This window comes from Poecilia formosa, unplaced genomic scaffold, assembly GCF_000485575.1.
Source record: "Poecilia formosa unplaced genomic scaffold, Poecilia_formosa-5.1.2 Scaffold340, whole genome shotgun sequence".
NCBI lineage: Eukaryota > Metazoa > Chordata > Actinopteri > Cyprinodontiformes > Poeciliidae > Poecilia > Poecilia formosa.
In genome coordinates this window covers 160,819-175,340 of record NW_006800279.1, presented here as the reverse complement: position 1 = coordinate 175,340, position 14,522 = coordinate 160,819, and the positions used below count along the sequence as shown (strand labels likewise).

The 14,522-nt window shown below is 40.0% G+C and overlaps 1 protein-coding gene across 1 annotated transcript in view; it reads left to right on the top strand.

Annotated features, from left to right (window-relative positions):
* Window positions 1-582: 582 nt before the first annotated feature.
* The window catches only part of pdzd8 (PDZ domain containing 8), a 32,463-nt gene continuing 18,523 nt past the window's right edge, over window positions 583-14,522 (top strand). Inside the window, exons 1-3 of the mRNA XM_007573912.2 lie at window positions 583-1,712; window positions 9,192-9,317; window positions 11,358-11,460. Coding sequence (XP_007573974.1) covers window positions 829-1,712; window positions 9,192-9,317; window positions 11,358-11,460 — 1,113 coding nt within the window. The 5' untranslated portion in view covers window positions 583-828. The remainder of the gene's footprint in view (window positions 1,713-9,191; window positions 9,318-11,357; window positions 11,461-14,522) is intronic.

Below are 14,522 nucleotides of genomic sequence, written 5' to 3'. Positions count from 1 at the left end.
GGGTGCTGGTCTTGGTCTTGATTTGGTCTCAGGTTCGGTGGTCTAGATTACAACTCTGCTACTGGCTCCTTGGCTCCATGTCCTCCCCTGCCCACCCTTTCAGTTGGATTTCTTTCAAAATAAATGCCACTAAAAAAAAAAAAGTGAAGTTCATGCTATGTTAGGACAGGAGACAAGATGTTTCCATTCCTGAAATTATGATGCATAGAATCACATATTTAAGTCTAAACTATGTTACAGAGTAAACACAATGAAAACATGCTTTATCGGTGGCATTGTTCATTAAAATGGCACATTTCTGATTCATTAAAATTAAATACGATCGGTTCACTTAATGATATTAGCGATTAGGTAATGCATTCAGTAAGTACTTTTACTTTTAATACTTAAGTATTTTTAAAAGCCAGTACTTTTTTACTTTTACTTAAGTAAAATGTTAATGTGGTACTTTTACTTTTACTTGAGTACATTTTTGTCTGTGTATTTGTACTTCTTTTACTTAAGTACATTTTTTGAGTACTTTCTCCACCACTGTGTGTGTGTGTGTATATATATATATATATATATATATAAATAATGTTTTTGGTAATATCTCTAAAATCTGATTCTCCTTGAACGCACCGACTGAAATGCCTACTGATTTCGTCATCACGCATACAACGTAAGGCGCTTGTCCAATCAGGTGCGGAGATTCCAGCTCAGGAAAGAAGCAGATGATATGGCAGCTTAGAGAGCGACCAGGTGGAACTTGCTTCGTTGACGCGATTAAATGTTTGGCCATGGAAAGCATCTGACTTAGACAGACGGCAGCGGAGGCGACGGCTCAAAATGATTTACCTAATACTGATCTCTGCGTTCTGTGGAGCGGTCGTTACGCTGATGTTACAGTTCTTGCTGATATACAGAAGAAACCCAGAGCCCTTAGGTAGGACCGTTCAGTATGTCAAAGTAGTGCCTGATAGCGCACTAAAAGATTATTTCAATGTCTCTCACGCCGAACCGAACCAGCAAGACAGCGGGACAGCCGCTGCATCCAAACCGCAAGAGGCCATCCTCAGCCGGCAACAGGAAGCGGCTGTCACCGGCGGCAGCCCCAAACAACAACAGCAGCCGCCGCCGCCTTCACATAGCGAACTCACAGACGCTGGCAGAACAGAAACGTGCAATTTCCTCAATGCGATATTCTTGTTTCTGTTCAGAGAGCTTAGAGATACCCCCGTGGTTCGGCACTGGATGACCAAAAAGATCAAGGTGGAGTTTGAGGAGCTGTTGCAGACCAAGACGGCGGGTCGGCTCCTGGAGGGGCTCAGTCTCAGGGACATTTCCCTGGGGAATTCTCTCCCGGTCTTTAAATCAGCCAAACTCATCAAACCGGTGCAGCTGGACGAGGACGGGATGCCCGAGGAGCTCAACTTCGAGGTGGACATCGAGTACAATGGCGGCTTCCACCTGGCTATAGACGTGGACCTGGTGTTCGGCAAGTCTGCCTACCTGTTCGTCAAGATGAGGCGCGTGGTGGGCAGACTCCGGTTGCAGTTCACGCGCATGCCTTTCTCCCATTGGTCGTTCTCGTTCCTCGATGACCCGCTGGTGGATTTTGAGGTGAAGTCCCAGTTTGAGGGAAGGCCGCTGCCTCAGCTGACCTCCTTCATAGTGAACCAGCTGAAACGCGTCATCAAGAAGAAGCACACCCTGCCCAACTACAAAATCAGGTAGGCCCCAAAGCAAAGTGAGCACAAACAAGCTGCTGGCGACAAGCCCAGACGGCCAGCAGCACCTTCAGGAGCAAAAAACCACAACACTTCAAATAGATTTGAACAAGAGCAAAAAATAAACACAAAATAACCACAGTCAGGTGCCACAACCTGATTGTGTTTATTTTGCTGCCAATCACCCCAACTTCCCTTCTTTCTCCAGCAATTCACTCCCCAATTCAGTATGTAATGTACCACTGCGTCAGGTTATTTGTTCATTTACTTTAGAGGTGAACAATAAACAATCACATATTTCTGACATATTACATTTCCACCGTAATTCTAATTCTGGTTTGGGCTATTTGATTTATGGAAATATGGGATTATGATCTCTGATTTAAACAGATGTAACTGAGTATTCAAAGAAACGGTTTTGTTTGAGTTGACCTCAAAGATGCACAGATTCATTGCAAGCACTGCAAGACAGTAACGGTCGTGTACTGATGATGAAGTTTAGATCTGATTCTGAATCAACCGAGAGAAAATGGAATAAAAATTTCTTAGACCGGTGTCTGCCCAGACGCCCTTCGTTTAGTGATTAACAGTGACTCTTAGCAACCTCCTGTTGGTGCATGACATTTATTGAAGTCACATAATCTAATCTCCTTTCAGTAGATTAAATAAAATGATTGTAATCCGTAGGTTTGAAGAAGAAATTGTTGCACGGTCAATTCACAATGCCGTGTGACAAGTGGTTGCTTTTGTCAAACTCATTTTAATTTGGGCCCACATGTCAAGATCATGAAAATTGTCAAGAAAAATGGTTGGCATTATAATATAAAGCTATTTTTTGACATATCTACAAACCCCCACATAATTATCATCTTCACAGCACGTGAATTTAACCCAGGGGGCCTGCAACCTTCTTAAACAAATGAGAATTTTTTATTTTAAATGTTTGAAATGAGTAAAATGTACTTGAATATTATTCTTTCCAGGCTCTACGTGTGTGTGTGTGTGTGTGTGTGTGTGTGTGTGTGTGTGTGTGTGTGCGCGCGCGCGCACGTGCACGTGCGTGTGTGGGAACAAATTTTGGGCCATGACTCAGATTTCAGATAGCTGTCCTCCCACTAGCAGATGCTACTGTTTTCACTGTTATTAATCATAATGCAAGTTTTTAAACTCCTTCAACAGATGCTGGTGGCTCTATGTGAACAAGGAAATTGGAATTTTGCAAAGCTGGACCAAACTTCATTTCTCCCTCCCTCTAGTTATACCCAGTGTATCTTGTAAGGTTATTGATTTGAAATGAAATCTCTTAAAAAATGCTCATTTTTCATGCTGGATTTATAAATAATTCCAGTAATTCCAGCTGCTCAAACTGGAACTATCTTTGTAGTTGGACTTTATGCTCAGCTGGTTTGCTGAGAATTTGTACTTTAAAAATGTAAATATTTTGTATTGCTACATACAAAAACAAATATTAAAAAATATCTGAATATATTTGGCTTTGACATCCCTCTTCAGGTCTCTTAAAACAGAATGGGGGCTTTTTCGATGCAATTTCCTTTTCCTGTTTTTGTTTACACAACGTTAATATGTTCACTTTTTGTCCAGCTTCTTTTTATGAAACTTAGGTAACTCTTTACTGTCAAACATAACTAAATATATTTTATTATGTATTTAGTGTTATGTAATGCCTATAAACCTAATGAGGAATTGTCAGAACATGCACAAAAATAGCCTTACAAACAAAAATGGGAATATGTTTAATTTTTGATCTGCTGGCATGAAACAAATTAAAAAATAATCTTCTAGTCACAATCATTTGTATTTTCCATTGGTGAGTTAAAGCCGGGCTAAAAGTTAAGTAGTTGGAATCGTGATGATCAAACAACGAGGATAAAATAGTTCTTCTAAATAATTTGTGTAAAAAGGACAAATTGTTGTGTGTAGATTTTTTAACAAACACAAACTTGGTGTCATGTGATTCTAAATTTAGTTTTTCAGTCGTGGTTGAGGGGGAAAATGGTTATGGGACAGACAACATTTTGTGAATTAAACGAGAATATTTTGAAATATTGTGTAAGTGTTAAACATCTGTTTAACACTTACACAAAGCAAAACTCAGAGAAAATGTGCTCAAGTCTTTCAGAGGGAAAGGATTGAGAATAAAGATTTTCAGACTTCCAGCTGGACTAAAATTGAAAGAAAAATCAACAGGATGTGCAGTTGAATAGTTCTCTTTTTATCTGCTGCCTAGACTAACACAATTGATAGAGTACATAGTGTCAGCACTGTTGAGAAGGAACAAAGTAAAAGAAACGGAGCGTGAAAAAGGGAAGTTGAAAGAGTCAGAGTAAAAGGAAATCTTGAAAATGGATTTTCGGTTTTGTTAATCAGGTTTAAAATGATGGTGAGTGCAGCAGGGGCCATTTCCACAAAACTAAACGTGTTGAAGCGTCATGTGAGACTGCTGCAGCTATTAAAGGGGCAGTGTTATGTGTTCTCCAGACACATTGCGCCATTTTATAGCATAATTAAATGACTATGTATTTTGTTATAAAAATGCTAACTCAAATATGACTTAAAATAAATTTTACTTCTTGATTTAACGCCTTGAAATTGGGACTCTGTCTGTAAAAATACATGCTCTTGGTTCAGAAAGAGCAGGAAAACTCCCCTATCAACTCTTTACCAACGTTATCAGCGTCGCACTTAGAAGCAGCTTGTACAATGAGCTCAGCAGATGTACAGTTTGACCAGGTGGTTGCTAATTGCAATTGCTAATTGCTAATTGCAACCACCTGGTTGGCTAGTCTGAAGGATCTGAGTAGGGGAGTCAGGGCTGCTCTGAGAGGTGGAAGCTCAGAAGCTCTGAGGAGGAGCTGCACCTCAAAGGGGGCACTAGGTCTACCCAGGCTTTGCACAGCTGAATGGTTGCCATGGAGATTAAAAAATTCTTAAAAATGCATAGAAGAATCAAGACAAACCTCCAGCCAAGGTTTTGATAATGGCGTAACATTATAGCATGATGCAAAGCTCCAAAAAATTGATTTTGCGTGATGCTGTCCCTGCATTGAAGGTGGTGCGCCATGTAACCAGAGCTGTTGTGTAAACTCTGTTGTTAAAAGGGAAGTTTCACTGGCAGCTGCTCTCTAACTGGCATCACTGTCACCCCGCTGCTTCCTCCTTCTGAACGCCCCAGTAGGAAGCCACCCTGCTGCAGAACGTGGCCTGTTTACCTTCATGTTTCTACGTCATGAAACCACAGTGTGAAAAATGACCGCCATTGTTAAACCTGATAAGCAAAACCCAAGATGCAAGATTTCCTTCTTCTCACTCTGACTCTCTCAGCTTCCCTTTTTATGCTTTCTATTTGTTTTTGACTTCCTTTCTTTTCATTAACACTGCAGAGGATATGTACTGTGTTGAAATGGCTGCATCTTCTAGAAATTTCTGCTGTGCTCCAGGCTCCTAACAGAATTTTAAGTGCAATGATTTTGGCAGAACCAGCGCTCTTCCAGGTAGAGTTAGGAAATGTTGGTTCCTAATAAAATCAGATTTTTTTTTGTATTATTCTAAATCTGATTTTCATTTTATTAGTTTTTTTTCCCTCCTCTTAAAAAGATCTCAGATATCAGACTTGCTAACCCTGGTGGTCGGGTGCTGGGCAGTCATTCATCCAGCGGCCTGTTGTGTTTTTGAGTTAAAAAATGTTTAAAGTTGACAGGAAATTTGAAAATATCACTTGATAATTATGTGTTATTGAAAGATTGGAAGAGTAATACCTGAACACCAACTGTAAAGTCTTAAAAATGGAAACATTTTAAAAAGACTTGAATACATAAGCAATCCTTATCTTGGTGGGGCACAATTAAAGCCTGGTGGCCCGCCAGGCTTATCATACACTAGGGGAAACTGAGATATATTGCATTCATCCCTTTTGGGAGTTGACCTGAATTCAAAGTAGAAGCTGTAAAACTTACTTGTAAAATATGATGATTGGCCTGGAAGAGCTCTGAATTACAGAAGTTCAAGGAACTTAAAAAAAAAAAAATCAATGTTGGTCAGGCTTGATGGACTCTATAGTGGGTCCATATGCAGGACAGGAGTCCTGCAGGAGCCTTCCTGTCATGATAGTTGATCAGTCTAACCCTGGTTTTAATCAGAGTGACTTGATGGTCATATACCTGTTATCACTCAATGCATAAAGTGCAGATGACAAACGGTCAGTGTTATTTTCACTGACCTTTAGCACATTTACAAATAACGGGAGAAAATCCTCCAAGCTGAGTGTGTAAAAAGACTCCAGGCTATTTACTCTCATTGGACTTTATTAAAAAAGTATTAAGCAAAGGCTCTAAATGGTTACATACGCACAATATATATATATATATATATATATATATATATATATATATGATCTTAATAAAAATGTTATAAAAATTATTTCCCACTTTTATATGCTGTCAGTGCCCATTTTCTGTGATTGTAAAACATGGCAAACACTTAAGCTATTACTGAAAACCCATATTTGTTCAACCAAATAATTTGCACCGTCTAATAAACAATTTTACAAGTTGTGCATCATTTTAGAAAAAAGTTTTTCTCAAAATAGCCACATGGCTGGCTGTTTAATACTGTGCTTTTCTGTCTTTCTATTGTGAACTGCATAATGATTATAAACACACTCCCAGGCCTTAGAAAGCAGATTTGGAGCTTAAAGGATCTGAGTTTTTTTCTCTAATACTTAATGGTTCACATCTTTCTTTTGCTCACAAAGACCTGTCTAGAGAAGGGAAGTGCTGTAAAAGAAACTCTGAACATGCGCATGTTAGTGTGTATTATCTCCTGATCATGTAGAGTGAGGGTGATGTAATAATAGGGCCTTGGGATTTGCTGAGCGGCACAGATGGTGGTTCACAGAAGGGGAGGGTTGGGACTGCAGTCTTCTGGAGGCGATCCAGGCATTACTGCAAACAGCAGTCAGCTTCACATATGGGGGAATACTCTATTTGATGTCCACTGTGCTGGGTAGATGTTGCTCCACTGGGAAGGCTCCTGATCAGTGTTACATTGTCTTGCTGGTTATAAAAGTGAAGTAAAAGTGGAAGTGTTTCCCCACAGCTTCATTGGCCTTTAGACTTAAGCATAATGCCGCATGGAATGTTCTGTTGCTGCAAAGTCTTGTAGCATTTTGTTCTTGTTAGTGTAGCTTTAAGATTTAGCCAAAATTTTACATAAAGTTAAAACTTGATTGCTATTGCTCGATTGCGTCACTGTGCTTGCCTCCAACGTGTCACGCTATGTGGGGAGTGACTACTGCCCTCCACCTCCTGTGGGATGCGGTGTGATGTTGAGGGGTTTCTCCAGCCCTCCATTTGAATCACTGGAGGTGATTGACCTCAGACGTTTGTCACTAAAGCTAGGTGTTCTGTGGGCCTTGCCTAGTGCAGCAGTGATGTTTACTTCCTCTTTTATTGCACCAGGTAAGGTAAAAGCTCCACTGAAATCTACCTCTGTCTCTAGCCCTAGTCTCACTCTGACCGATGAAGCGTCTCCATCGATGTCTTTTCCTCACTATAGTGGGAGTGAATCTGGGCAGGAATGTGGCAGGGCAGCAGGAGCAGCGACACTCTGCAATGACAAAGCTTGAGGTTGGAGTTTTCAAGGACTCGAATAAACCCTGATATTTCACTTGTCTAAAGAAATCAATGGCTGGCACAAACATAATGAAAACAGTTCAGTTTAGCTGATTGGTTTGCTCTATATATGTACATAATATACATCTATGTTGTGTCACTTTATTTTGTCTTTTTAAATGTGCAACCTTTGAATCTAGGTAAAGCACTCAAAAGATTTAAACCAATATCCAAAAGTAAGCAATGCTTAGCCTGGTGGGGGCAGTGTGGGGGGGAACCTTATGTATAGACAACATATAGACGAGGCCATTCAATATGGCCGGTGTGGCTCAGAGGGATGACTCTGACATTCCAGATCTGCCAGCCACATCCCTCAGAAATGCTCCGGTCGCTAGGAATCCCAGAGTAGTGAGAACTTGAACAGGCCCTGGTGGCACTCCTCTGTAAGGCTGGGGGCCAGTTCTGTGCGGAGCCATAAGTCTTTCATCGTGATGTGCCAAGCCATTCAGTGATTTATAAACAGAAGTACTTTTAAAGTCTATTCTCTGTTCTTGGGGAAGTGAGAAATCTCATCAGAAAACCTGCAGCAGGTGCTTCTGTTAAGCGATTCTGTGTTGTAACGTAGACTGATTAAAGATTAAAGGGTATGTGATGCAGGTGTCACCATAACCAGCCGGTCAGTATTAGAGAAAGGGTGTAGCTAATAGTGAGACGACTTACTAATGAGACTAAATTTAACTTACTACTTGAATCTGATGGATGCAATAGAAGGAGCTAAACACTAAAATAATAATGAGACCTTCTAAGCTTTGTATCCAAACTGATACTCCTTTGGCATCAGTTTCTTGTAAATTATGTATCATATCTTACCAAAAATAAACTTTTTGCTTGAATGAAAAAGATGCATCTAAATAACCAGGGGTATGAATAGTTTTGGGCTTAACTGTACACAGAATACTTAAAGAAACACAAACACCTGCAAACTTCAGGTGTTTGTAAATTAGAGAGTTTATTGTGAAGAAAATAATCCCTTTTTGATGTTCTCCTTTTCTGCTTCTTTACCATGTTGCCATGGCTACAGCCTCCAGGATAAAAAGCCTTGTCGTTGTAGGTCATCAGGTTCAATAGGAAACCATCTCTCAGGGAGGAGATGTCTGTATAAGGGCGGATAGTATCGTTAAGAACTGGATGTTGATTTAATGCAGCAATCAAGGTGATGCTTTGGGGTTTCCCTGTATGACTCAAGGAGAGTAGTAAAAGTTTAAGGCCTTGCCACACGCCCTAGCTGACGATCTCTAGGAAGAGTTCAATGAAAAATGACGTGGAAAACCTCAAAATGGCGTACTTTGACCCAAGATCCCCGACTTCCTGTTGGGCTTAGGGAAACCAAAAAGGATATTTCAGGGCTGGCACTCTTTTTATGTTTATATCATGACTTTTCTATAAGTTGACTTTTCTTGTAAACGAGAGAGATGTTTAGGAGTGACCAGTAGTCTGTCTAAACAGGGATTCAGATGAGGTGGGGCAGGAGCAGCAGAATCAGGCAGAGAAGTAACTTCTCCTTCAGAATGAGTTTTAAAGGAGCACCGGAATCAGCGGTTCTGGTTCCAGTCTGAACAGCCTTCTGAGCAACCACTAACCTGCTGATGCTCTCCCTTACAGTGCAGTGAGTGGGAACCACTGAGTCAGAGTATCTCATAATGAATGAATTCTAGCTGTGTTTTGGTGAATTAGCCTCAACTTCATGCACCAGGATTTGAATTGAACATAATTATGTACTCTGTGTTGAACCGTGTAGAGTGAGTTTTTAACTTTTAAGAATTTTAAAAATCTTTTCTCTTTCTCTCTGCAGATACAAGCCCTTCTTTCCCTTCCAAGTGCAGCCTCCGCTGGGCTCAGCCTGCGATTTGGATCTGTCAGTCCAGGACAGCAGGCTGGTGGAAGGCAAACTCAGAGTCACTCTTATTGAATGTAGCAGGTGACACACTTTCACTTCATCACCTCTGTTACTTGACTGACCTGGACATCTTTGTCCACAGACTGTCATGTTGAACACCAGACCTGGTTTGCACCTTGTCTCTTGACGTCTTTTGGTCCGATCACGATGTTTTGATCATGTCTGCGGTCTGCACACGTCTGTCAGTATTAAGAGTGAGGCACCGGTGTGTGCACATCTAAAATTTCAAAACCTAACAGTTTTTTTTTAATTTAATTTCTCTAGTTGTCTGAGCTAGCCATAATAAGACATCTGGTCACCAAACACATTATGCTTTGTCACTTATCATTTAACAGAACTAAACCGAAGGGAAGGAGCAGTAGAAGTCCACCATGTGAATCCAGGGTTAGCAACAGCAACTTGACAACGTCTTCATCTGCAATCCCTTTTCAGTTTAATTAAATTCAAATTAGAAAAGAAATATCCTTTATTGTCAGTCAGCAGGTAAAGGGAAAAATGTATCTCTACCAGCTGCATTCATTCTGTCCTGTTCTGTAATTAGAACTCCACTTAGCATTACGCAATCTGGGTGATAAGTACTAATCCTTCACACTATAGACCTCATTATTTTTAAGTTTTGACATCACTTTTCATCAGTAATTCTAGCCAGGAGGCAATATGTTGCAACAAAGAAAAACATCATTTTCCAAATATTGCTTATCCTGTTGGTTAAAAACAACAGTCCCACTAGCTGACAGGGATCATCTGGGTTTATTCAATCATTCTGCTCTTCTGAAGTCATCCGATTTCTCCAGATCTGTAAAGGTGTATTCTCTCTCTCACCTCGACACCCCGTGTGACTGCAGGCCTTTTTGATGCAGCCGATTTCAATTTTACATCCTCAAACCCTAAAGCATGTAGCGAGCTCATCACTAAGGACGCTGTCAATCTTCAAAAATCTCACCTTTCTAAATCTAGAATGTTGACCATTTGTGAAAGCGTTTTATGAATTAAGCAGACCCTGTTGTGTTAGAGGGGTGTGTGTGAGAGTGAGATGGCGCTCAGCTACGTGTGTGTTCTATGGACCACAAATGATTGAATCAACATAATCTCGTAATAACGAGAGCTTTCCATTAAAATCACCTCCTCTTTCACCGGCCTTGTCACTCACCTTTTTAGCTATGCCCGTCTTTATTAGTGCTTTTGTTTCTTTTTAGTGTTTTTGAATATTTAACAATTCGTAGAGTATTGTACAGAGAAAGGGAAAATAAAATTACACTTGCATACATGTATCTGAAGTTTTTATACATATTCAAGGAGTGAGCTTGGCTATGTACGGATGATGCCCCACCTCTATTCTTCATTGTACTTCCAATGTAAAGTCCCATACAAGTTATGACTCATGTAGCTCTCCCAAGATACTATTAGTTACATAATAGGTGTAGTAATGACAGTAGTCCATTGTCATTAAGTCTTGCTTCAAATGACTTGATACATTACTGCCACCTTGTGGTTGTGGTTAGAAGCACACTACTGAGCATAAAATCAGCTTTCAAAATATGGGGGAATTTTACTGCCATAACGTCGAGGGCACATATTTTCAGTCTGAAAGCAAACCTTCATGTCTTTGTTCTCAAAACTTGTAATGATTGCCCTCAGATCTTCTGCTCTCTTTCAAATATAGATCTATCAACTGTAGCAACCTGCGCTGCCACTATAGATATATCTATCTATGTATCCATCTGTCGATATAGACATGTTTTTCCATCAATCAATATAGATATTGATCCACGGAACCAACGGTTGTTGTAGGCTGTTAGCGATGCTTTCAGACTGAACATGTAGCCACAAGTATGAAAAGTTTTGAGAACAAAAGACATGAAATCCTGCTTTCAGACTGAAAATGTGTGCTCTCGACTCATGGCAATAAAATCCCTCCGTACCAAAACGAGTTTCAAACCTGCTTACATCAGCGGACTCTCTTGACTGACGTTTCCTTGACTGATGGCCACAGGAAGCCATCAGAGAATGGCTTCCTGTGGCTGTCTTAGTGATCTCACTGTTTCTGTCCTGCGCCTGCAGACTGTTCATTCTGGGCTCGTATGACAGAGAAACCTACGTTCACTGCACCCTGGAGCTGAGCAGCCAGCAGTGGAAGGAGAAGACGCGCAGCTCCATAAAGCAGGTATGCCGTTTTTCCATTCCGTCCACTCTTCTCCTCCTGTCTGGTGTTCTTATCCTGCTATCGACTAATTCATGTACAACGCCCAGAAGAAGCAGAAGGAGCTCTGACATGGATGGGCCAGATGCTTTTAGTTCAGCCCAGGGTGGATCAGGTAACCCCATCCCCCAGATCTGGAACAACCTGCCTTCAAGTCTTTTTAAAGACAAAACTCACATTTTCTACACTATTTTTTTTTTTTTCCAAGTTCAGCAGATTTTTTTTGTTGTTGTATCAATTTATTATATTTATTTTAATGTGCTGAGTATAACATTAATGCTCAAGAATATAGAAGGCCACATTTATTAGTACAGATGTGTGTAAAGGTTTAGAATCATCTCGTCTTTTCTTAAAGTAGCGTAACTGCAGCTTTGATTGGAGAAACATTCATTCAGAAAAAAGTCTAATGGAAAAAAATTATACTTACTGAAATGTAATTTCACTATTAGTGAACTGAAATGTAATTTCAGTAAGTATATAAAAATAATAGTTATTTTTATTACAATCATCATTGGCACAATTGTTTGCTTTTGTAACATTTACTCCAAATAGATGTAACCAAGGCACGTTTTCATTTGTGCTTTAACTTTTAAAGTTGACCCGAGTTCTTGAAGCTTCCAACCGGTAATCCTTCAATTCCTGCCTGCCTGGGTTATATGTATTAGGGTTGCAGTGACAACCCTAATATTGTCAGTGCAACCTTGATAATATTGCGTGCCCATAAAGGGAGATGGGCGATCGGCCGATGCATGCATGTGAAATGGATTTGTGCCACCGTGGAATTTTTTCTTCTTCTTACAATTAAAATACACTGTTTTTCTCCTGTTTAGAAATGCACTTAAAGTTTTTTTTTTTTTTGTATTGAATTGTGCTGCTACAGTGATAGACAAATTTATTTTACGTCCTTTTTTTTTGTAGCTGAACGTTTTGCAGAAACTTTAAACATCTCGTGAACAAGGATTAGTTTTCTCTGCTGATACCTTAACACATGCTGCATTTCCAACAACAGATCACTGAATAAAATCCTCCGAAGCAAACTGATCACAGTGCTGGAATATCTTAAGAGATGCTGTACTGCATATCACAACCAGCAGATGGCGCTACACTGTTGTAAGCTGTCTAAAGGCAGATATGAAGGGACATCTGTGGGTCATTGCATTCTGATTGAATAAGCTCTGCTGACAGTTTAGACATAAATGCCAATTTAATAATGCACGAAAACTTGTAATGTAGGAAAACTGAGGAAAACATTTCCTCGTCGTATGCTGCTTATTGGAAAACTTTGACAAAATGACACATTAATAAAAGCTCACTGTCATCTTCTCTGCATTGATCAGATTGTTCCATTGTTGACATTTTGCGACGCGAAGGAAATCTTCAGGCCCCCTGCAGCAAACCTTTCTAATTGTTGCAATTTAGAGATATTACAGTCATCACATCAGGCTGCTTTGGAAGTGACTAATGACCATTTTAGGGGAAAATGTCACACCTAATTACCGGCCAAGGCTCCAGCCAACCTGCCGCTGCCGAGCTGTCCACACACCTCCCAATGGCATTTGTAAAGGCTCACAGATTATTTCTGTTGAACAATAATAACCTTTTTGTCGGTTCTCATGTCGCGCCTTTAAATAAGGAGAAGCAGTTGAGAACTCGTCCAACAGGGGGCAATAAAATACCACAACCTGCTCCGAGATGACATAAGCCCATTCATGTCCTCCTAGAGCTGCCATTTTAAAATGTCTAATCTTTTTGTTATTCTGTCTTGGTTTCTACTCTGCAGACACAAACAGTCAGGTCATTTATGCAGTTGGCTCTTATATCAAACTTACTGTTTGCACTTTATTCATGTTTTCAGGAGGCATTATGTGGTAAGAAAACAATATCTATATCCGCAGAGTCTGCTTGGTTCTAACGGGGAAAAGTCTTAATGTGTGAACTTCACCCTGACAGCCGAATATTCCTGCGTTACACTCCAGACTCTCCCCAAAGCATCTCTAGTGATCCCGTGTGGACACGGTCATCGTTTCTGTTCTGTTCTGTTCCCGTAAACACCTCGCACATCGTCTCATCAATATCATATCCTACCTAGAATTTATCACCCCTACACATGTGTGATGTACATCAATCGGTCTGTCTCTGAAACTGGCCAACTTTTCCTTCAGTGGCTCTAACCTGTCATTGGAAGGTGAACTCCTGAAATAGCACACCATTTTCCTCTTTTTTTTTTTTTTAATGCATCAACCAGGAACACTTGGGATTTTTTTTTTCTTCCCAGTGTGTAAATGCATTAGCAAACAGCAGACTCTTCAGCCTCTGTAACAAGCTTTCTGCTGTAACTGATCTTCAGTTATTCAGCGCCGAAAATCTTGTGATGGCAATGATATTGGTAAATATCGCAATGCTGCGATATCTGCCTGTTTTCTTCTTTTCTCTCTCTCTCTAATTTGTGCTTCCTTCTCTCTTATGTGACCTTTAACATTTTTGGCGATGTTATTTGTGTCCAGTATGAGCTTTTGCTGTGATGAAACTCTGTAGTCTTGATGCTAATGCATTACTTAGCCAGCAGGACAACTTCAGAACTTGTAAATATATCAGCCAACAACTATTGGACTCAAAAGCGGTTCTTTGTGAAATGCATATGATGCACACTGATACTGTGATGGTGATATATTTTTGAAATATTGAGCCGCCCTAGCTCCTAAATGCACAAAGCACAACAAAAATCTATCCTTAAAATAAGGATAAGGTGATGGTGCACACAGGTAGGCCTATCAAAGAAATTTTGCTGGACAATAAATTGTCCCAAACGTTATTGCGATAATCAATAATATCATTGAGACCCGTTTCAAGTAATATAATGGTAATGGCAGGAACATATGCTCCAAGATCAATAACCTTTAAATTCTAATAAACATTCAACACTGGAACTGGAAAACATTTTAAATATCCAACATAAATAAACAAAACAACAACAATAAACAAAACGAATTATGAAGTCTGTGTAAACAACGTTGTTCTTCATAAAA